Source organism: Schistosoma haematobium, chromosome ZW (genome assembly GCF_000699445.3).
Source record: "Schistosoma haematobium chromosome ZW, whole genome shotgun sequence".
In the NCBI taxonomy this organism is placed as follows: Eukaryota; Metazoa; Platyhelminthes; class Trematoda; order Strigeidida; family Schistosomatidae; genus Schistosoma; species Schistosoma haematobium.
In genome coordinates, this window is record NC_067195.1 from 11,654,535 (window position 1) to 11,679,059 (window position 24,525).

General features: G+C 35.4%; 1 protein-coding gene across 2 annotated transcripts in view; it reads right to left on the reverse strand.

Annotated features, from left to right (window-relative positions):
- Window positions 1-1,610: 1,610 nt before the first annotated feature.
- The window catches only part of ARHGAP1_1 (Rho GTPase-activating protein 1), a 56,873-nt gene continuing 33,958 nt past the window's right edge, over window positions 1,611-24,525 (reverse strand). Inside the window, exons 5-12 of one of the 2 annotated variants that reach the window (XM_051218660.1) lie at window positions 23,146-23,244; window positions 19,317-19,376; window positions 15,746-15,880; window positions 15,151-15,224; window positions 12,271-12,348; window positions 5,153-5,281; window positions 4,364-4,470; window positions 1,611-2,485 (exon numbers count right to left, since the gene is read on the reverse strand). In XM_051218660.1, coding sequence (XP_051070392.1) covers window positions 2,318-2,485; window positions 4,364-4,470; window positions 5,153-5,281; window positions 12,271-12,348; window positions 15,151-15,224; window positions 15,746-15,880; window positions 19,317-19,376; window positions 23,146-23,244 — 850 coding nt within the window. In that variant the 3' untranslated portion in view covers window positions 1,611-2,317. The remainder of the gene's footprint in view (window positions 2,486-4,363; window positions 4,471-5,152; window positions 5,282-12,270; window positions 12,349-15,150; window positions 15,225-15,745; window positions 15,881-19,316; window positions 19,377-23,145; window positions 23,245-24,525) is intronic. The other variant, XM_051218659.1, reaches the window with a different exon arrangement.

Here is a 24,525-nt window from a genome sequence, read left to right on the forward strand (position 1 = left end):
TTTGTGCATAAGTAGCGTACTGATGTTATTTAATCATACCCTCTAAACAAGCAAATAAATCTTAGATCAATAGTGTCTTTTTATAGCTTGATATAATTTATTGACTTTTAAATGACATTGTAAGTATATATACGCAAGAGAGAGAGAGAGAGAGAGAGAGTACGAAGACACTAGAGATGCTTTTACTGGATATTTAAAGTTATGATACTTGTTAATTCATCTAGACTAATCGAAACTAATTTTCTCTTCTCACGAAAGAATATGTGTTGTTTTGAAATTGTATACACTATATTTTATCAGTTAAGAGAATTGCGAAAGTCAGTCAGTCAAACAGTTTAAAACCTGGCACACATGTGTATCGGTTCAAGTAGCTATACCCCATTAACATAGAGATGAAATTGGTAAGACAAATTTCAGAATAGTAATGGTAGTAATAGTATCAGTGGTAATAGAGATTAGGTATTGAAAATAAAACTCAATAAAATATAAGTCAGTGAAATTAAAACGAAAAGAAGTTATAAGGAATTTAAAATTTGGGAGAAGACAAAGAATGAATGCAACTGCGCCATCGTAAACGATTTTAAATCACTTCGTTCAAAGTCTCTAATAATTGATTAAGACAACCACACGGGCCCAAACCAGGTAGTCTACACATATTAACATGGCGTAGTCCAATTGTCGATGACTTCATGGACTGATATCATGTAGAAATGTCACATAAATTCTAATAACAATTGATCAATTTATCCGATTAAATGTGTAAATGAACCTTCACATAACTCACTTATTATTTGAAAGGTTTCTCAAGAAGTTTAATGTCACAGAATATCAGGTTGAAGGTACGGGTTTGTTGATATTTTACATTCGAATTAAACTGTACTTCCCAGAATGATTTCCTTTGAATTATCATGTATAGTATTTCAACTCGTTTTTTGAAGTAACCTAAAAGTTTTTTAAGATTTTGTCTGCGTTTTTTAAAATCTTTTACATGCCACAGGTGAATAAAATAAACAATTTCATTTCAAATGAGAAGAGACAATGCCTCATAAAAAAGGTTATTGAAGACGGATAGTGTCAAAGATGCCGCATTTCTTGCAGACGTGAATTATCAGGCCGCTGCAAGTGTTATAAAAATTTTAAAGAACGCAGGCAAAATTTTTGGTTATTTCAAAAAAACCCTATTGAAATTAAAAAAACGAGTTGAAATAATATATTTTAAAACCAAATTGATTGATCTCTAAGTAGTGACCAATGTAACATCCGTCCAGTACTTTTTAGTGATGATAGGTTTCTATCGATCAAGGTGTAATATGAACACCAACCTCAGTGATTTGATATTGTGTGACTACAGTACAATTTTACGTATCTTATACACTGTGTATAAAAATCTGATATGAACATTACTCAGTCAATTTATCTAACTATACTTCTACCAAGAGCATCTCAAAATCATTCATACACAACTCACAACAAACAACGAAATATTTCAGTAGAGTTTTGGGCAAGAACGTTACCTACTATTCTGTACTAGTGACAGAAATATTAGTACAACTCACTCTGTATACATATGAATCCACTTAGCTCCCCTTCTCAAAGAACAAAATTGCGTATAGGAATATTATCAATTATTTATACATGCTATATGACAATCACAGCCGTTGCGTAAACTTTAGGCATGGATTTCCTCCGTCACAATACCAAAAACAAAAAAGGTTTTATAAGAATTAACTAAATTGGCAAATCTTCACAAAAAGTGAGGAATATAACTAAAGTAAAAATCAAGTGAGCTGTTTTGATAAAAGATCTGAAAAACAAAACAAGAAAGACTGACAAAATAACGAAGGTTTTTAAACAGTAAACCAAAAAATTGTTTTAAATGACAGATAAATATTTGAAATTAACAAGCTCATCTCTGTTGGACTAACTATAGGAATTTGTAGCATGTAGGGGGGTGTTTGTTATATGTGAACGTATGTGCCTGCACACACATAATTTTAACGGTAATGTAGTATCATAAAAAAATGTTGGAGTCAATCACACAAAGATCAATCAAACCAAATTCATATTCACATAAATAAATAAGAAGCATAGTTGACAAACATATCACGACTACTATTTAAAACAAATAACAGTAGTATTAGGATTAATAATTGGTTAAACAACAGTAAAGGAAAGACAATTTTACAAGGGTTTGGAGATTTTAAAAAAGAGAAATACACAAAATAGGTTTAAACCACGAATACTACTTTTCTTTTCCAGAAATATTTGATAAATGTCCTTGGAACATTGTATAAATGACAATTAATTCAATTTCTGGTTATTTAGTGAAAATACACTCATAATGTGTAATTAGTATTTGTGTGAATGCATTAATCACATCGATGGCAGTCAATGAAGCTTGATTCCGTGACCAAATTAAACTAGGCCCGAATACAACAGCTAAATTAGCTGCATTCATCTTATTTTGCTGAGAATAAGTAGTGACCTGAAATAATGAAAGTGAAAAAAAGATTTTTGTGAAAAACATAAACCGCCACAGATCTTGACAGAACAGTTGATTCCAAATAAAAAAAACACTTGATTTCTAACTATCAGAATAGTAAAAAGCATAACAGTCTGAATATAGACGGCGAACAAGAATTAGGATAGATACAAAAATGAATACATAGCCTTCAAGATTTGTTACTGGAAAAAATATAATGATATGTCTACTGATCATAGTAAGGTTGGATTCAGATGTACCGAACGACAGGTATCAATGGTATATTTTATCATGGGATAATGGGTCAGAAAAGGACCACTGGTTGTCGATTGAATAATGAACAATACTATGTTTGACTGGTACTTTTTCTGATCAAAATCTACCGTTCAAGTTTCAATGTAGTCACCAGTCTAAGTTATAACAAGAGTAGGACTATTAATTAATTGAATATGATAATCGTTCACTGTAACGTTCGGTTATTTTCCGACATTTTCTGTTGTGTATTCAATCCAATATGACTTTTGTTCTTTATAGTATTCCTTTAAGTTCTGATTACTTGAATCTACTCAATAATCACTGCAAAATAAATCAGTGAGTATAAGAGTTGTACTTTTCCCTTCTTGCGTACACAGGATAGGCCTTGTATTTTTAATAGTTGTGGCTCGGTCAAAAGTATTGGGGGCAGCGTTAAGGAGTAACTTCATGCGTTCACCCATGTATTTATATTATTGAGATGTGTAGCGAAAAATAGGTTATGTATAATACTAAGTAAGATTTAGCGAGTTCGAACTGGGTGACGAGCATCGAACCGTTCAAGATTGTGATAGATATGTCTGGTGAACAAGTGTTAGATAAAACCCAACAGATTAATACTACAAATCATAATTTTCTTTTTGATGTAAAATCGTTTATGGTAAAAATTTAAACTAATTAGTTTTATAATTGTTCTGGACTGTTGTTTCATATTTTGCTCATTATTTTTTCTATCTATAAAATTACATTTAGTCTGTGAAATTAGTGCGTTCTCTTTTTGAAGGATTTAGAGCGCATAAAGTGTTATATTGAATCCATTTTATTTATTTTATTATTTGTATAAATGAGGGCCAGAATATAGATGCATTACACAAACAGGGGAATGAAATAGTAGAGACAAAAAGAGAGATAAGTATTATTAAAAGGAAATAAATAAATAGGATAGTATATAGTGAAAAGAACAGTTCATTTAGAATACTTTCAGTTGAGTTTTTTATTTTTATGAAAGATGTAAGAGAAAATCACGGTATGATAGCCAATGGTTGAGCCATGTCTGATAAAGTCTCAAAACCGCGAGTTGATTCACTTTTAAAACTCCCAACCAGGGAGACGAGATGGTCCAACAGGTTTAAATTACATACAGCTTTCTTTCAACTAATGGCGCACTGGCATGAACTGACCACCTCTTCGCCTTTTACACACAGTCCCTAAGTCGGTAAATAATGCGCAGTATGAAAACCATTAGGATGACATAGGTAACAAATGTTAGGGTCGCCGAAGTCGGTGTTTCAAAATGATGACACTAAGTGAGTTATCATCACTGTATTCGAACACACAGTACTGAATCTAAACATTACTAACATGATTTTGTCGCTGAATATCAGTAATCCTACAGAGATAACGATGATAGAACACAGAGTTGTTTAACATTCTCCGTTCGGAGAGACCAGTTTCCAGAGCAAAAATGAATTAAACCCGCTGAATACTAAAGCTTATTACTTGTTATTTCACCTAACAATAAAACAAATATTTATGATTTATCATTAATAATGATCAGGTCACAAATGAACTATAATATTTCAAAAGAAACGTCTCACGTACACACATACATCCGAAAAACTCACTAACCTCTGTTAAAAATCTTATTAGGAAATTTAATATTTCGTAATTATCATCAGGTAACTTCATAAGAATTAGTTTTTTAGCTAATGCAACTTTTTCTTTGGCACCCAGACCTTCCACAATTTCAATGAAAAGAGAGGGAGAAACAAAACAGATGTCTATTCTATGCAACAAATAATAATATGGATTTGATAAATACATAATAATACCAATAGTAATAATAATGATCACTAGCGCTAATCCTGGTTGGTCTTTCGACATACATATCCTTTTTATTCGTCCCTATCTAGTGTATCGTACCATATTACTTTTTAATATTCAGTAACTAAGGTTATTGTCAATTATCTTTTGCAAATATCGCTTAGGATGTCTTATTTGCTATAGTAGGGAATATTTTTTAAATGTTTATATGTGTTTGCAACACAACCCATTCTATCATTGGAATTACATTTATTTGACAACTTTGGTAGTTTATCCTTATTTCATAAGTGTTTATTGAACATATGTTTATTCGTAAAAAACTACATATTTGATTTTAAGAGTTCTTTTTAAAATTTACTGTCCAATATCATAGACTATGACTTAACTCTACGTGGTGTTCTTCACGTTATCGACACACATCCTTTTTGACCAATGCTATGAAGCATATGTTTTACACACTTCCTCCGAATAGTATCAAGAGTTCGGACATAATAGTGTATGGTTGACATGTGGATCACATCATTATTCAGTAACATTTAGTTAGTCAGTTATGTTAATTAATTAGTTTCGAAAATAAATTACAAGATTACTTACCACTTGTACCTAATATTTCATCATACAGTTCAAATGTTAATAATGGTTCAGTAAGTTCACGTAAAAATGATTTCAATAGAACAGCTGCCAAGTGAGGATCATCATAATCTCGTAGATCGACAGTTTCACCTATAATTTATCATTATTTACGGGAAAGTAAAAAATACATACAATATAATCTATAAAATTAACAACACGAAAATACAAAAACCTTACAAATCAAACTTCACACCCATAACATAAACTAATGGTTATCACGATACCGAAGATCCGTGGAAAACGCTTTGCTGTTTGATTTAAAAGGAATTAGGTTCGAGTCCAAGTGAATGCGAATACAGAAATGTAGGTACATCCAGGTGACGAGTCCCAAACAAGAAGAAAAAATGTATCACAGATTCCACTTCTGGCCACCGTCCAACTTTAGTAGAAACTTATGATTGAATGATAACATTGAGGCAGTGTGTTAAGGATATACACACATATACCAAAAGATAACCGATTAGAAATAGTTAACAACAAGAAATAACAAGCCCTCATCCATGAGGTACACAAAAAAATAGTTTAACAACTATTTCAAAAAAGACATACATATATAGATATTTGAATAATGCGATATGTGAAATGTAACAGGTTAATTTTAATAAGATCATCCATTCAAATTTTTCGTATATATTATATCGAAACTAATAAATAGGGAAACATAATGAAGTCTGACTCCATTGAAATCCTGAACCGATCTAAGTTAAACAAACACTGGACAAGTAAGAAGCCGTGCGGCAATTACTCACCGAAGACAATGCAAGGTGATAGTGCAATGTCGTGGATTGATTTAAGTCAAACACTAACACAGATGGATCCCATTCAGCTCAGTGATTAAAAAGTTAGCGTTTGCGCGTGAGACCGAAGGTCATGGGTCAGATCCCCGCATGCGAAGTCATGGATGCGCACTGCTGGAGCAACCAATACTAGGACGAAACACCTGTCCAATACCTCCAGATTTCCATTGGTTGTCTAACTTAGATCGTTTCGGGATTTCAATCAAATTCAATAATCTCCGTAACTCCATACTTATAAAAATCTATTGTTGGGAACTGAAAACGTTTTGATTATCTTTTTACGAGAAAATATGTTTAACTAGTATGCTTTTCTACTGCCGAAGCTGTAGTAAAATGTACTGTTATACATACAATAGACGGCATAGAGAAAGAAGAATAGATGTTACCCATTATTATATTCAGTCAGTCAGTCAGCTACAATGTAGGACCAGGCACATATATGCATCGGTCCAAGTTGCCATACCTCCTTAACACAACAAGATGGACAACGGATTCATAAAAGTAGTTAATTCAGAGGTGGTAATATACAAAAGAAAGATTGCAATAAGGATATAGTACAGAAAGAAAGAATTAGTTCGTAGAAAGAAAGATATAAAGCGATTTTAATCTCTTAGTTTAAGGGAAGACAGAGAGTGTATACACCGACGCCATTGTGATCGATTCTGAGCCATGTCACTAAGAGTTTCCAACCATTGGTTACGATAGTCACGCGGACCCCAACCAAGTAGTCTGCATCTACCAACATGGCTCAGAACAGATGTTAGTGACCTCAAGCACTGATGCCACGTTTCAGTTTGGCCGCCCCTAACTTTCTTCCAACCATCCCGAACACCGGTTAGCATTGCACGTCGTGGTAATCGGTGTTCAGGCATACGTAACACGTGGCCCAACCATCTCAGTAGATGAAGATTCATAACCTCATCAACTGATTTACCATCATTCCCTAATACCCTGCGTCTAACCTCACTATTACTTACCCGGTGATCCCAGCAGACGCCAGCAATATTTCTAAGGTATCTGTGGTCAAATACTAGTAGCTTACGGGTGTCTTCTACTCTTAATGGCCATGTTTCGCTGCCGTAAATTAAAACAGAACGAACTGCCGCGCAGTATACTCGTCCTTTTATTGATAGACAGATATCTCGCCTTCGCCATAGGTGACGTAAGTTGGCAAAAGCAAAACGAGCTTTTCAAATCCGTGCTGAGATTTCGTCAGACACCAACCTATTAGGGCTGATCAGACTTCCAAGATAAGTGAAATTGTCAACGCGTTCGACTACTTCACTCCCTATCCTTAGTTCAGGTGTTAACGCAGACCAATCCTGAAGCAACAACTTGCATTTAGAGGGAGAGAAGCGCATTCCAAACATTCTGGCATTGTTGCTTAGTGCTACCAAAAGACTCTGCATTTAATCAGCGTCTTCACCAAACAGGACTATATCATCTGCGTATTCTAAGTCGATAAGTGGACCTCCTGGAAGGAGATCAATACCCGAGAATTCAGTCGACGAGAATGTTATTTCCATCAATAAGTCTATGAAGTTAAACAAAAATGGAGAAAGTGGACAGCCTTGACGGACACCACTTGAGGTTGCAAAAGCAGATGACAGTTCGCCATAAACTCTGACTCGACTGGTAGTGTTCGAGTAAAGAGCCTTCACAAGGTTTATGTACTCCTGAGGTACGCCTTTCAATGACAGACACTGCCACAGAATCTCGCGGTCTACCGAGTCAAATGCTGCTTTTATGTCAAGAAAGACCACCATTGTCGGACGCCGATAAGTATGCCTATGTTCTAGAACCTGACGAATGGTGAATATGTGGTCGATGCAGCCACGACCAGGTCTGAAGCCAGCTTGATTCTCTCGTGTTTGCAGTCCACGAGTCTTAGTTAGGCGTCTGATAATTATCGAGGCTAGTATTTCAGATACTATATTAGTTAAACTAATTCCTCTGTGGTTGTCACAGGATGATTTTAACCCTCTCTTATATATTGGGACGATAAGTGATTGTGACCAGTCAGATGGAATAACGTCTAACTCCCAGATCTTAGCTAAAATATTAGTCAACCTAATCGCTAAAATTGGACCACCATCCTTAAAGACCTCTGGAGCCAATCCATCTGGACCAGCTGCCCTTCCTCGTTTCAGATTAACTATAGCCTTTTGAACTTATGCTAGAGTTGGGGGACCTACTTCAATGTTCCATTCACACTGTCTGGGAATGGAGGGTAGTTGTAGAGTAGCTGAAGGCCAGCTGAACTGTTCTCTGAAATGTTCCGCCCATCGTTCTAAACGTCTGGACTGGGAGCAGATGAGAGTATTGTCTTTTTCCGAAATAATCTCACTTACACTTGACTTATTAGTTCCAGTTTCTTTTATTAGTCTGTAAAGCTGTCTTGTGTTCCCTATAGTCGCCGCCTTTTCCATCTCTTTTGCTTTCATTGCCCACCACTGCTCACGGAGGTTTCTTAGACTTTTTCTTAACCTAGATCTGATTTGTTGTCGCTCTTCATCATGTTCGGAACCTGATGGGACGAGTTTGCGAGAATCCATCAGTGTGATAGACTTTGAAGAAATCCACTGGTTCTTTGTAACTCTGTGGTTTAAGTCACTAATAGATTTCATTGCTGTTTCCACAGCGCAAGCAGATGCGTGCCCGTATTAGGGCGTGGTCGGAGTCCAAGCAGGTACTCCAGAATGAGCGACAATCTTCTACCGACCCTCTCCAACGATGACTGATGGCAATATGGTCTATTTGAGTCCATCGTTGGTTTGGTGTAGGGGGGTCGCCATGTTAGACGATGTCTTTCCTTATGCTTAAAATTTGTGTTTGCTAAAAACAAACGATTGTCTGAGCATAGTTGCAGCAGACGATTACCATTATCTGTTCGTTGTGCCGGTATACTAAAATACCCACCTAAATGCCTTTCTGTTTGGTTTAAACTACCTATCTGAGCATTAAAGTCACCCCCTACGAGTACTATGTCTGAACGTTTAGCTTTCTGAAGAAGTTGAGATAGCTTTCTGTAAAATTCATCTTTCATTTAATCTGAGCTGCAGTCGGTGGGAGCGTAGGCAGAAACGACGAAAAGGAAACGACGTGTATCCCTATCATTCAGAGTTCTTACGGAGCCGTTTAGCCGAACAGCACATAGACGACTGTTAACGGGAATCCACTCTAACAGTGTTTGTTCCGCCCTCATGCTTAGTGCTATCCCTACTCCTGCCAGTCCATGAGAGCTGGCCGTTGGGTCACCAGATACACGGAGGGTGTGTCTCGTTGGCTCTCCGTTTTGCCGAGGTGAGGTCAAGTCAATGACCACACTGGAGTCCTGTATACGTGTTTCAGAGACAGCATACATCAATGGTACGAGATTCAAGGGTTCTAGCCAAGGAAGCCTGTTGACTGATTTGACATAGGGTGCGTACGTTGAAGGCTCCAATGTGTAGTTTGGAGCGAGGTTTCAGTAGACCTGGGACAGTGTTTTGAGCACTAGAATCGTTGGCTATGGTGACACTTGAGGGGGAAGCCGAAAAAGGAAGTTTAGAGGTGGAAGTCGATGTAGGAGGAATATTAGGAAGTGAAGACGGAGGTTGATTATGAATACAGTGGTCTTGAGTGCGATTATCACTTCCCGGTTGCCCATACCGTGGAAGGGTTCTTCTGGAGGTACCTGAAGAGGAAATTCGATTAGAGGTGGTCTTAGTGAGTTGGGAGCGTGACCGCAGTGCCCAAGGGACAACTGCTTGAGGTCGGTCACACACGACCTTTTTATGGGTAGTTTTTGTGTTAGCTCCGTACTTGTTGAAACCTTACCATCGTGAGATAAGGCGAGCTGTGCATTTTTAGGGTCGACCTTTTCTAACCCCACCCCTCCTTGTGGGAAGGCAACATCGCTGTCATGCTGGTTGTTTGAAGGAAACACCTTACTGCTGTCACACCTTGGGTTTGTTGCTTTTAGTCTTACCGCTTTACAACCGACCTGTCTGACATGGTAGGACCTTGAGGAACGGTTGTTCCAGCCAGTATAGCTCGGTTGCTTCATCACGATAGGCAAGCCCGACCACCACGTCAAGTAGCAACAACGGTCGAGCCATTATTATATTGAATCTCATCCTTTTTCCCTACCATATACATATTTGATAGTTGCTTCAACAACCGACTTAAAAGTTTAACAACTACGATACTAGCTATTATAATGTGTCTTCACTTTGATCTTGACCTTTAAAATTACCTTATACTTTTGTTAATTCCGCTAATTTATTTTTTCCTCTGAAATCACACTATTTACGCTTAATGTTCTATTACCACTGATACTGTTACCACTCCCACTACTCTGATATTTGCCCCTGATAGTTTCATCTTGATATGTTGATTTTGTGTGGCAAATTGGACTGATGCCCATTTGTGGAAAGTTCAATGTTATTTATGACAGACTGAAACCCCTCGTATATTAGTTGAAAAACCCTAACTCTTTAGGACCTGATATACAAGCAGGCTAGTTAGAAAATTATCAGGCTAAAATCAGGAACTTAAGGCCTGGTAGCAACGTTGTACTACCAACTCCATAGGAGTGTAACAGCAGTTGGTATTTCCAACAAACCACTAGCATCCTCAGAGATATTGCCTTCCCATGAAGAAGGACGGGGTTAGAGTATGATGGTCGTAAAAACAGAACACCTGACCTCACTACACAGATTACCGTTGCTGGCAGTAAGGGCTTCAATGTATAAAAAAGGGTGTGTGACCAGACTGAAATAACTGTCCTTTAGGTTCTACCATCACACATCTAGGTAGTCAAAATCACTACCAAACCAATTTCCTTTAAAGGTGCCTTAAGAAATATCCTTCCACAGTGTAGGTAACTGGGAAGTGATTACCACCCATATATTTCTAACAATGAAGGCCAGAGTAATCGACTTTTAATCACTACGCTCCATTGACTTCGGTTTGTTTTAAAGAGTAGCGATGCCAGTAGGCTTCATACAAATACTGTACCTCGAGTTCAAGTGCATACAAACCTGTATTTAGCGAATTTTCCAGATTATAGCTGATCAAAAAAAGAATTAAATGAAAATATCAATGATTATGATCTAAATAGAGTACTTTAGAATAGACGTCAGGCTGGTTGGTTAACAACCGTTGAATATCTAAAGTTAGAAACCAATTAGAGCTTGCGTAGTTTGGACAAAATGGGCTAGTATCACCAACTTTTATAGGAACAAAGTTGAGTAAACAAATCTGTACATGGACACATAGTTGTATTATTCCAAATAATATTTGTTATAATCTGTGAAAAAATGATACTTCCCACAGGAAACACTGAGATTCGCACAACTCAATTAAGAACACAAATTTAACAACTGAAGTAAGAATTATTCATCCCCCGAAAAACATGACAATTCATTTATCAAACTAAATCCATTTATTTATTGATTTTACTGACATTTGACGATTAGTCAACGAATATCACTTATAACTGAAATATGGCAAATAAAAAAATAGATTTTTCACAGAAATAGTACAGAAAGTATACTATCAGTTACACTCTGCATAAATGTCACATTAAATTAAACAAACATTATATTAAGTAATTATCCCATTGAAATGATATAATACACGGAAGTAATAGTGAACAATAGTTAATTACTTAATAATTAGTTAAAATTTGATCTCACATTTGCATTTCATCCTGACAAATAATATTTATTGTAATCCATATCCAATGTAAATTATTATTGGTTTCGATGTTGTCTACAACTATCACCATTGATTAGAACATTAATCAGAAATTTTCTTACTAAAGAAAATATTGTTAGCTTGCAAAAAGGATTCCTGTCATGAAACACGTTTATATTTTTGTAATATTTCATTGTTTAGGAAGGAAAAAAAACAACTCACTTCTATACCACTAACTACTGGAACAAAACACAATCGATAATCGGCATTATTTCTACCTATGTATTTATGTATGTAAAACTCCACAAGAATGGAAATATTTTACACATCTGTATGCAGGTAAACTACACTGTCTTATAAGTTATAAAAAATAACTTGACTGTAATGCTGATAGAAACGGAAATACGTAAATTAAGGCTATTTGTATTGGAAATTCTAAATTGATATTGTTCTGGGATAGGGCGTGACAATTTCATCTCTCTGTGCTGATTGTGTATGGCAACTTGAACCAATGTACAAACGTACCAGGTTCCACGTTGCGACTGACTGGCTGATTGACACTGTTCATATAACTTAATAATAATAATAAAGGGAGTTTACCATTATTATATAAATTCTGTACATCTCGTAATTGTTTCAGACTGACAGATCGACGGAAGATTCCTTCAGTTGTTAAACCTAAAAGAGTTAACAGAGAGAAAGGAATCAAGTAAACGCTTAGATTTTGCGTTAGTTGACGCTCGTAAATAGGTATAACTGAAATATTGATGGAATTGATGCTCCCTGTGGGATTTGAGTCTAGGTCATTCTGAGACGTTGTCACTGAACTATTCGAGGTACGACTGACCTGCCATGAAATTAGATCTCTACATCGATTGGTCATCGAGGAGTGGCTGAATTTGGCTATGTAATCTACCGAAATCCCTAAACTCTCTTACAGTTTTGAAATTCATGCCTTGAAGAAAAACATGCTCAACTGCTTTAATTCATTTTATATTGTTTGTTCGAATCTTCCCATTGATGTTTAGGACTGCAATCGATCAGTCTCTTATTTGGATATGTGCCTCCTATGCGGATTGCCTCGATATTGCCTTGAATCATAAGCTTTATAAGCAAAAAATGGAAAGTGGCTAGCAGTGGAATCCACAACGTGTGTTCCGTCTTATTTGGGACTCGTCAGCCGGATGTACCTGCACCCCAGAATTGAAGATCCAAACAAACAATTCAAAATGAATTAAATCTTTACTTCATTACACAAGCTAATGGCTATCACGACTCGGTAGCTAAGTGGATAATGCGATGGCGTTTGGAGCGAACGGTACTGGGTTCGAGTTCCGGAGTTAACTTCAACGTTGGGATACAGGTACATCCAGCCGATGAGTCCCAAATAGAACGAAACACACATCCTGGATTCCACTCCCAGCCACCAGCCATTTTTGATTATATTGAACTACCGGTATAAGGCATGAGACAAAGTCTTGAGACTGTTAGTTAACAATTAAATTAATAATCTCAATGTTAATATTAGTTAATCTATCTTGACTATTTTGGTTTCATTTAATTATTTCTCCTTTTGTGCTTATGCACATTATATAAACACATTTATGTACTTTCGATAATGATATTAGAAGACGAAGATTATCAGAACTATGTGATATATTAGCGCAATACATTTCGAACAATCTGGTCACACATATACTTGTTAAGAGCATTTATATATAAAAATAAAAGGTCAACTAGACAGGAAACGGGGTAAGAGGAGATAAGGATAATGATAAGAGTAATAATAATAATAATAATAATGATAATGATAATAATAATAATGTGAACACAAAGCGAAACCTAATCACTCTGGATAATGAGTCAATATTACCAGGGTAGGTTTAAGGTAAGAACCAGACTGTTCGAAATGTATTGCGCTAATATATCACATAGTTCTGATAATCTTCGTCTTCTAATATCATTATCGAAATTTATCAAAGGGACTAATTGTTTTACATTTATGTACGATTATGTGTTATTTATGGATGAATGATTGGAAATACTTTTGATCGAGGAATTTATTAGTATTTATTTATTTGAACACATAAATATTGATACAAGGGGGCACCAAATATATATGCGCCATAAAAAACAATGAGAATGGAAGGAAAAAAAGAAGTATAACGACCACAGATTAGTGTAGGGTAGTGTATTAATAATAACAATTACTATTATTATGGGGGAAACGGAAAGATACAACCTGAAGAATTCTTTCAGTTAATGCAGATACAACCACTTTTTATGAAGAAAGTAAAAAAAGCTACAGCAGGACCGCCACTGGCTTCTATTCCGAGCCATATCTGATAACGTCTCTAGCCACTGTGGAGCACCATCTCTCGGACCCCAACCAGGGAGTCATGAAGAACCAACAGAAGCCAGTCACGCACAACTTTCTTTCATACCACGACACCATGTCATACACTGACTACCTCTCAGTTTTTTCCAACTGGTCCTAGAGTGGGCAAATAATTCACGACGTGGAATTCTCTGGGACGACATTCGTAGAACATGTCCAAGCCACAGAATTCGATGTTTCAAGATAGTGACACCAACTGAATTATCGTCTCTGTGCCCGAACGCACGATGCTGAACCTCTGCATTACTAACATAGTGTTGCCACTGGATGTCAGCAATCCTTCGGAGACAACGATGATCAAACACAGAGAGTCGTATAACATCCCCAACTCGGAAACTAATTGCCAACTGATTAAGTGAGGATTACATGACTTGAGTATTATCGCGCAGTAAGACAATATCATCCGCATACTCAAGGTCGAGGAGTCTTTCCCCGGGCAACAGATCCACATCGCCATTACTTACATCCATCAGAGCTGTTCCGAGAACGTCGTCGATAGCAAAGTTGAAGAGGAATGCTGAGATTGGGCAACCCTGTCTAACCCCACTGCTTGAATGGAACAATGGAGAGAGGTGATTATGTGCCCTCACTCTGCCTGAGGTGTTTGTATATAGGGCTTTTAAGATGTTAATAAATTTCTTAGGCACACTCTTCTTCAATAGACAATCCCAGAGAACAGTCCTGTTCAACGAATCGAAGGCAAACCTTATGTCAAGAAACACTACGATTGTATCAGTACTAGTGCGATGTATTCATCGTGTTTGATTTCAAATAAAAGCACACTACAAGAACTAAAATCTTCAAGTTTTTGATGATTTTTTCTGCCGTATAACTAACGTAAAGGTCAGTTCATGATATAGACTATCAACTCAACAATCTGGATAACTCACTCGTACTGAATATAGCTGTTATAGCCATATCTCCGCTATTGTGTCCTCATGAATTATGGGGATTCTGCAGAGCAAACGTGGACTCACCTTGTTATCCCTCATTTATTAATATTTTATTCTATGTGTGTAAAAAGCAAAAATATGATATACATATTTTACTTTCATTATTAAGAAAATCAAAGTACCACATACCACGATCGCGTAGATAATCGATGGTATCTTCAAAGACAATAGGAATAGGTCGACCGCCGTTATTCATTTTGATGCTAATATAAGAAGAGAGAGGAAATGACAATGCTTCAATCCGAAGTATATATTCTAATTGAAATCAAAACTTTGTTCAAGCTATGAAGAACATAATATACAACAATAAGAATGCATTATATATATATATATATATATATATATATATATATATATATATATATATATATATATATATATATATATATATATATATATATATATAAACCGAGTTCGATGAGAGGAAAATAGCAAGTGAAGAAAATGTGAGATGGTTGCGCAATATCATGAAGTGCTTAAAGTTAGATATGTACACCATTGGATCCCAGCCCAGTGGTCTAGAGGTTAAGCGTTCGCGAGCAAGACCAAAGATCCTGCGTTCGATTTCTGGCTTCAGGGTTGTAAATGTGCACTACCGAGGAGTCCCATACTAGTGCTTTCAAGATTCTAATGGTTATCTAACTTGAATAGACTCGTGATTTAAATGAAATCCAGTAATCTGCACAATTTAATACCAATATATATTTAAACGTTACATACTTACAATTGTAAACTAACATTAAATTGTTGTTGAGGATCTGGAGTAACATCTTTGCACTGTTCTTCATATACACCAGAAAACACTGAAGCAGCATCCGGCAGCGATGGTATATAAGGTGTAGATACTCGAGCAGTAGAACTGAAATAATATAAGATAACAAGAATATTATTTAATGTTGTGTCAGAACTTTAATGTACCATTTGATACAGATATGTGTGAACTCTAGTCCCCACAAATTACTTAAGTAACTTATTTTACTAAGTAAGCAATTATGTGCTCGCTAATGAGTTAGTGCTTATGACATTGTCCGGTTGCTCAAAATGAAGAAGAGTTGGAAGAGTTCAAACATGGACCGTAGTGGCTGAATGGGAAATCCCTTTATTCAGTAATGTGCAATGTAGAACCTGACATATATTCATTGGTTCAAATTACCATAGCACATTAACGCTAAACAACTGTATTGTGATGCTTGGTGTTCGAGATTGATGTTAATACACAAACTTTTTATTTTCAAGCCCCTAACCAGGTACTGAATGAGAAGGCTAAAAGTGATGAAGGGAGTTCATTAGAATAAACTGATTCACATGCGAAAGCACACCTCAGAGAATCAAACTTCATGGCCAATCACATCTAATTGCTATTCGGAGGTTTTTGATTGGTCAACTATGTTACACTGTCATCAGCATGACTGAGTAAAGTGTGTAATTAAATGATAGGCTGGGCGAGTATAGAGTTATAGCACGCCATCTCATGATCAAAAGGTGAGACATCATAAACGACACGCGCTATTGAAAGGAATATGTCTGGCACCTACTGAGGATCTCAGCATACACGTCCACTTAGTCAAAACGACAATCGTATGTGTACTAATAATTTGTGCACATTACAATTTAGTGTGGCAATCAAATTTTCCTACCAATTTCAATCTTCCCTTTTGCAGAGTGGGTTTGGTGTATTGTAGGAAGCCTATGTAGTAAGTGAATCGAACGGCAATACACAAAATAATTAGTTATTGATGCCAGAGTTTTTTACTGTGATCCGCATATTAAAACTGTATGAAATATAACCACGGTGAAAACCCTCAAACCTTAAGTTGGTACTTTCAGTCTTTCCATTTTCTAACAGAACTGATAGGACTGAAAGGAACACGTGTTTTATCCAATATATCTCTATCAAGTCACAGTGTTAGGCAAGCCCGATCACCACATTAAGGTAGCAGCTACAGTTGAGTTCACATAACAGATTGTAATAAATAAAATAGTGAATTAGTGTTTAAATGACAAAATATCTACATAAGAATGGGGACATTATGCAATTGTAGTAAGGGTTTTATCAATTACTCACTACAGTATAACTGGTTCCCAAATATTTTACTAATTTGATCAAGATAACTTATGGACACATGCAGGCTATTAATGAGTCATGTCGAGCAATAAATGCAATGAGAGGAGTAGAATTGAAATAATAAATTTTATTGACAATTTCAAGTATTATATGTGATCGTGTGTATTGGATTTCTAATAATTAAAAATTTAGTTTTAGTTCTACTGGATTATGAATGGTCACACAAGTACACAGGTACATTAACGTCTCGACTGTTTCTAACATCTAACTATGGAGGACGATGAGTGAAGACACAAGCCACCTGCCAGTTTTATACATAAATATTATGATTTGACGATGTCATACTTATGGACATAGTACAGTTTGTGAAATAATACTAAACCCTAACCAAATACACTTCAAGCTGAATGTATTCCTACATTACAAGACTTATGATTAAGTTTAATAAAAGCTACTCAGATTAATGATAGATAAAATAGCTCTACCCACATGGGACTGTGATCATAATCTGTACATCAGTTATCTGCTCTACTAAATATATATAACATTCTCACGGTAAACTTTTATTTGTTCTTTAAGAATATTAAGCAAGCAGAATAGCCTGACCACGAGATTATGCTCGATGATCGTAAAGGATCAATAGATGATATGACTTCTACGGAAGATTACATAGGTTAAACATTTATGCCATCCCCTTCAACTTAGGTGGAATAAGATGTAAGTAGGCTCCTTATATTGGTTAGAGTCAAAAATCTACAACCACGATTCACATATTTATTTATTTGTACAGACGAGAATACAATTTGAAAACAAAACGGAAATAAAGTCACGTAAAAATGATGTTATTCTTCAAAACTAAAACTAAAAACACGCATTACACCATGACGACTAACCAACATTACTACTCATTTTAGAAAATCAATGACCACATCCATGCCCTAGCAACAAAACCAGGAAAAATACAAACATTTCTAACCGTTTACGGAAACAGATCAAAAGGTTTTGAAATGTGAATATCCCTTGGTTATTGAAAGAGTGCATAGATCATTCAAGTAAAGAATTTATCGCTCAAAAACCAATTAAACTTAATTGTATATAACGATGATTTTTACGTAATTTAAGAGTTTTCTAAAAGTTTATAATCAGGCTTGTTGAGCTTTAAGTTTGCGATATTTCGCTACATGGAAACCCACTAATTCGAGCAGATCAATATCTTAAAGACTTCTCTTTTATGCCTTAAGTCACAGGCTTTATAAGTCAAGATGAATGGTGGCTCAGTAGCTAAATGGATAACGCGATGGCGTTTGGAGTGAACGGCACTGGGTTCGAGTCCCGGAGTGAACATCAACCATGAACTGCAGGCACATTCAGCTGACGAGTCCCAACTAGGACGAAACGCGCGTACTGGATTTCACTGCCAGCCACTATCCATCTTCGCTTATAAAGCTTGTGACTTAAGGCAATATCGAGGCCATCCGCACAGGATGCACATATGCAAATAAGAGACTGACCGATTGCAGTCCTAAACAACAATGGGAAGATATAAGCAAACAACACCAAGTAAATTTAATAGTATTTATTATTCAGCACATAAGCGGTGGATAATATTCAGATTAGTGTTTACTTTGAACCAACAAGCAAACAAATGAACTCATTATTGACGTTTTAGTAAGAGTCTGTGTAATTGTTTCATGAGATATTGGTTTAATGTCATATCATTTTCACTATAGGACTGAACAATTTAAGAATTTTATTAATCCTAAGCACTATATGAACGTATCTTCTATAACACTTTATGCAATGTGAATAACTAAGGTGATATTGCTTTCTGAAAGCCAATCTCTGTCAAATGAAGATGTGATACTATCCCATGAGCTCACTGACTGTTAGAACGAGCAATGTATGTGGGTATGTAAGTAAAGAATACTTAATAGGGTGAGCGTGATTGTCGTAACCAATGATCTGGAGGTATTGAGTGGAATAGATCAAACTCAATCACAAAGGCGTAGATCTAATTAACAGCTTTTATTTTCTTTTAAATTTAGAGGTTTAAAAATAATTTCTGTTAAAATCCTTAACTGACATGTGCTTGATACTGAAAACAGTGATTGATAGGCATAACGTAAAATTATAATAATGAAAAAATGTTTTACAATTTTGTTAAAAAGGTAATAAATTCACATTTATTGATGTAATTAGTTAATTAATTAATTAGCAATAACTTGCTTACTCTTTTTGAATTTTTGGAATAGATCTTGGTGGTAGATTTTTTATAATAGATTTATCATAGCTTTAATAAATAAATAAAACAAAGCAAACTGATCACAATAATAACAATGGTATTATTAATAATTAGTTAATTAATTGATGAGATATAACACCAACGAATAAAAAGATAGGAGTTACAAATAGCGAAAAATGAATCTCATCTGTTCAAGTAGATTAAAACATTCAATGAAAAGATTTAATTTTAGAGGCACTATTCTCATTCAAGCTGTACAATCACATTTACATGGCACATTTAATTGATAAAGAAGATTTAATGCACATGATAAGGCACGAATTGGAAGAGCAAGTGAAAAATTTCTACAATTGAAGAATAAATGGAACTCTAAAGAATTATCAGTCAACAATAAATTCATAATTTTCAATAAGAATTTTAAGACAGTTCTGTTGTACGGAGTTGAAGTTTCGGAGAACTACTACAACCATCATCAAAAAAGGTAAAGGCATTTATAAACAGTTGTCTATACAAGATACTTCAGATTCTTTGGCCAGACACTATCAGCAACGACCTACTGTGACAGAGAAAAAACCAGCTTCTAGATGAAGGAGAAACTAGGAAAAGATAGGGGACGCACTGAGGAAATAATCAAACTGCATCACGAAACAGGCTCTAGTTTGGATACCTGAAGGAAGAAAGGCAGACCAAAAAACACACTGCGCCAGGAATCGAAGGTAGACATCAAAACGAAGAATAGCACTTTGGTAACACCTTGAATGGAGGGACCGTAACAGAGCTGATCGGATATCCCTGGTCGGTGGCCTATGCTCCATGAGAAATAACAGGCATAAGAAAATAAATTCAATTGAGAACAAAACAGTTAGCATGCAGAAGTTATCATCATAACTACAATGGAGCAGATGGCAACAACTATGTGATGGCAAAGAGAAAGGGAGAGAACATGAATGAGGGGAGTTAAATGGTTTGGTTTCACAACCAAAGGACCACAAGTTCATACACCGATCCATCAGATTTTTCAGTCTGAAAAGCTTGTTCACTGCAAACACACACAAAAGTGTAGTTTCAAGCAAACTGTAAGAATACATACCTGATAAATGTGCAACATAATTTATCTGTTGGGATATTCAGGAAAGCATCCCAAAAATTATCCTGTTAAGCCTAATGCTATCCTTGGACATGAAATGGTATCATCTTATTGGTCAATGTTTGTATTGGGGTCAATTGATGAACTATCGATTAAATGCGCAAATAGGTCAATTAATGAACTCATTGATTAATGTTTAAAAATCTTCTATGACAATATCGATTGTAAATAATTGTATAAATACGCTTGACTTGTATGCTTGATTGGATCTGCCTGCCTGACTTGTTATCTGCTGTTTGTCTGTAGAATACACTTTCTACACCTTACCCAGACTTCTTGATCGGGTTAGCAGAACCGGGGACAACGAACCAGAATAGCTATCGAGTCGCTGAATCATTGATCCTTCGTTCGTTCGAGTAAGACGCATCAGTAATAGCATTCAAGCAATAACGAAACATAACATTATCTTATGGAATAATGAATGGAATACGAATTCAGAAAAAGAAACAGAACTAAGACTATATGATATGAAAATAACATAAACATTATGAAAATGATACGACAAAATGTAAAGGTGAATTGTGGTTACCAGTGGGATTTATGAAGTATATTTAGTCCAAATTCGGACTCGATAGCCAAGAGTACATGCATCCTGGTGCCGATGTCCAACGCCCGTTTCAAACCCATTAACCTTTAGCTCCGAACACCCAAAGCATAAAATACTCAAACCCCTACATATAAATAAGACACAATCTTGGCTAGAGCCATGGTCTGAGTTTATGCCTATAGCATCTATTCAAAAAATAAATCAAGGAATCATATAAACCCCTAATGAATATAAAGTTTAAGGTTTATAATGTGAACAGCTATGGGCTTCCAGTTTAAAATAATCTCATGTGGACATATTTCACCAAGTTTTGATAAACTGTAAGACAAAATGGACATTAGGAGCAAGACATTATTGGCTACTGAGCATAAATTGAAAGAAACAGCCCACTATTTATATTATATCCTAGTGAAGATTAAACTACGGGTAACTTCTGAGAACTATTAATGGACTAATATTCTATATATATTCTTATTGTATAACTATTCAGTAACTAGATTGCATATATCCATATTCCTCTTATTATAAGCTTTATTTTGACCTATAGACTATTATTATACAATTTACTATTCTTAAGTTATGTTCAGTTTATTAATTACAGTCTCCCACGTTCACAGCCATTATTTAGCTTGATCTTGTATAAATGTTATTTCCTATTTTATGGTGTAATGCTGTCTGTTTGGCTGATATATAAACCGAGTATGTTTGAAATAAATGATTCGCGTAGTGGAAGCTGTTATTGGCGTTCTGGACTCAACTGAAAGGGCTAGGAGAACAAAGGGTCAATAAGGACGCTAGGCTGCTCATAACGGTCGAACGTTACTGGTTTGACACAGTATTAAGATTGTATAAGTCGTAATTCAATTGGCGAATAAATCACATGATAATTAGCCGGCCTTAAAATCACAACAATTTAACATGTGAGTAGCTTTCTGTCACTGGTTTCTACTCTGAACTCACTGATTGCAGACTCCTTATAATTGCATCAATTGAGGTACTGCCTAGCGTATACTCTGGCTCTCTATGTCGGTCGTAAATTGGTATTCGGTATGTAATCCAGTCTGTGCATATCGTATCAATCGAGCATTCAGTTTATTGGTAGCGAGATATCAGTCGCTAGTCGTGTTATCGTATTATAGTAAGAAATTGTAGAAAACAGAAAATATTTTTATTCGGTCAATATATATCAGTTACAATATGTATTAACCAACCAGACATTCAGGAATAACAAAATGAAAATAAGTTAGATGCTTTAATTTTTTCTCCCCAAATAGAACTGTTTTCCATGTGTTCAGAGATGCGCTCAAACAAGAAGAGCAAACACTAAGTACAGTTTTACTTCACAGGAGCAGGTGAATGATAGAGAATAGACCATAAATTAAAACAATTTTGCTATTACCAACTTGAACTTTCTTAACGGTATGTTTTATAATGAATAGTGGTAGGAATGACAACGCATGTTATCAAAAATTAATGAATTAACAGGTTTATTTTATTCAATTGTTTATCATTATCTAGTAGAAACTTTAACAAATCATCTAGTTCCTATCAACTGGAAAACTAAGGTATAGACTAACAATATGTAGGTCTATTTTTAGTGTCAGTTACATTTATTGACATAAAATACGATTATATTTAAGTCCAAATTAGACAATATAGATTTTGGTGCAGTTTTATTCTCTGACTTGGATGGTTTAATTGTGAAGCTTTTATTATTCTTCCAAGCAACATAACCAGCATAAACTTCAGGTAGAAGTTTGTGCTCGACGACCAAAACATTCAGTACAGAGAACAAAACTCGACCTAAATCATCGACCTGAGCTACAAATCTCCACCACGTCATAAATATAAATCACATATCTCTATACCATAGAATGACAATTTAGATAAATATTTCAGAGACAACAATTTTAGCAGTTTAAAACAATTTTAATAAATAAGATTCCTCTCTGTGTAAGTATGTGAGATAATGGTTACGCAATAGGAGAGGTAGATTCTGATTTAAGTTCAATAGTAAGCGAAATGGCCATGTTTACTTGAATCGACAAATTCACAATGAATGTAATGAAGAAGAATGCCCACATAAACTACAAATAATTATTGTTCATATAAAATACTCTTACTTTAAAACACGTTGTGGTATTGGCAATTGATCAACGAATAAGGTTTCTTCTAATTCGGATAATGCTTCAGCATAAACCACTTTATTTGACATTTTAGAACTGAAATATTTATTTTTTGAAATTTGTTTGAAAGGAGAGAGAAGACAGAAAAGTTGTGAACAAGATAGAGATTAAAGCTATTCGCTGGTCAAATGCTGATAATAATAATAACCAATTTTTTCAGATAAAATCAATTCGACAGTTATATTCATGACATGCGATAAGACATTATTTCATTTGTCAGTTAATGAGTCTTTCTGTTGATGATGCTAAGGGCCGTAACCGATCTATGATCTCTTTTGGAATATGTACATCCTTAATGGACTGTCCCGATTATCATAAACCTTAAGTAAAGTTAGATACTGAATAACAGTAGGATCCAGGACGCGCGTTTAATCTTACTTAAGACTCGTCGGTTGTATGTACCTGCACCCGAGTGTCGATTTTTATTTCGGGATAGGATAGTTTAGAAGAGATTGCCCATAATGCTGTAAGTTTAAATGTATCCGTTTAAAAGCACACTATCATTAGTTAGCCTTTTTACATAATTCTTTATTATTGTATCAATACTAACCCGAGATCACTGGACAGTAAATAGTTTCTTCCTAGTATGAAACTTCTTAGTGGTGTGCATCGACGACCTCACTAAGGTTCAGAATCAGAACCTAAAGATCTTATGGTGAGTACTTAAACTTTAAACTACTTAGATAAAATCCACTGGTTTGCTTTCTAACACTGATTAATTCATGATGAAAACTAACTACAATTTAAACTAATCTTTACAAAACCTATTTAAGAAAACCGGTTTTTCCAAATATCATATACATCTGAAATAATTAAGCACATAACAGATACGTAGTATATATTATCCACAAATTATAACACGAAGTATGAAAAACAAAACTATCACGATAGGGTTTTTTATTATCCTTATCATTTTGGATAAGGCATCATTTAATGATACTTTTAAGCTAGTGCAGACGATAACATTGGTGGATGACAGGTAGATGAAAAATGTTAATTTGAACAGCGTGACTTTGACCAACACGTGTTGAAGTCTAAAAATATTCCTCGAAAGTCAGTCAGTCAAAAGCAACATGAAACTTGGTGCAGGTGTATATTGGTAGAATTCGTCAGATCAAATCCCGGAGTGGTAGGGGTATTGAAGTACTAGAAAAAATTAAGCATCAAAGATACTAACCAAGGAAAAAAAATCAGTGGAATAAAAAAAACAGTGATGAGTTCCGATACTTAGAAATTAAGAGCGAACGAAAAGTGGATGTATCAATGCCACTGCAAACGATGTTAAGCTACGTCATTTAGAGTCTCCAACCATTGGTT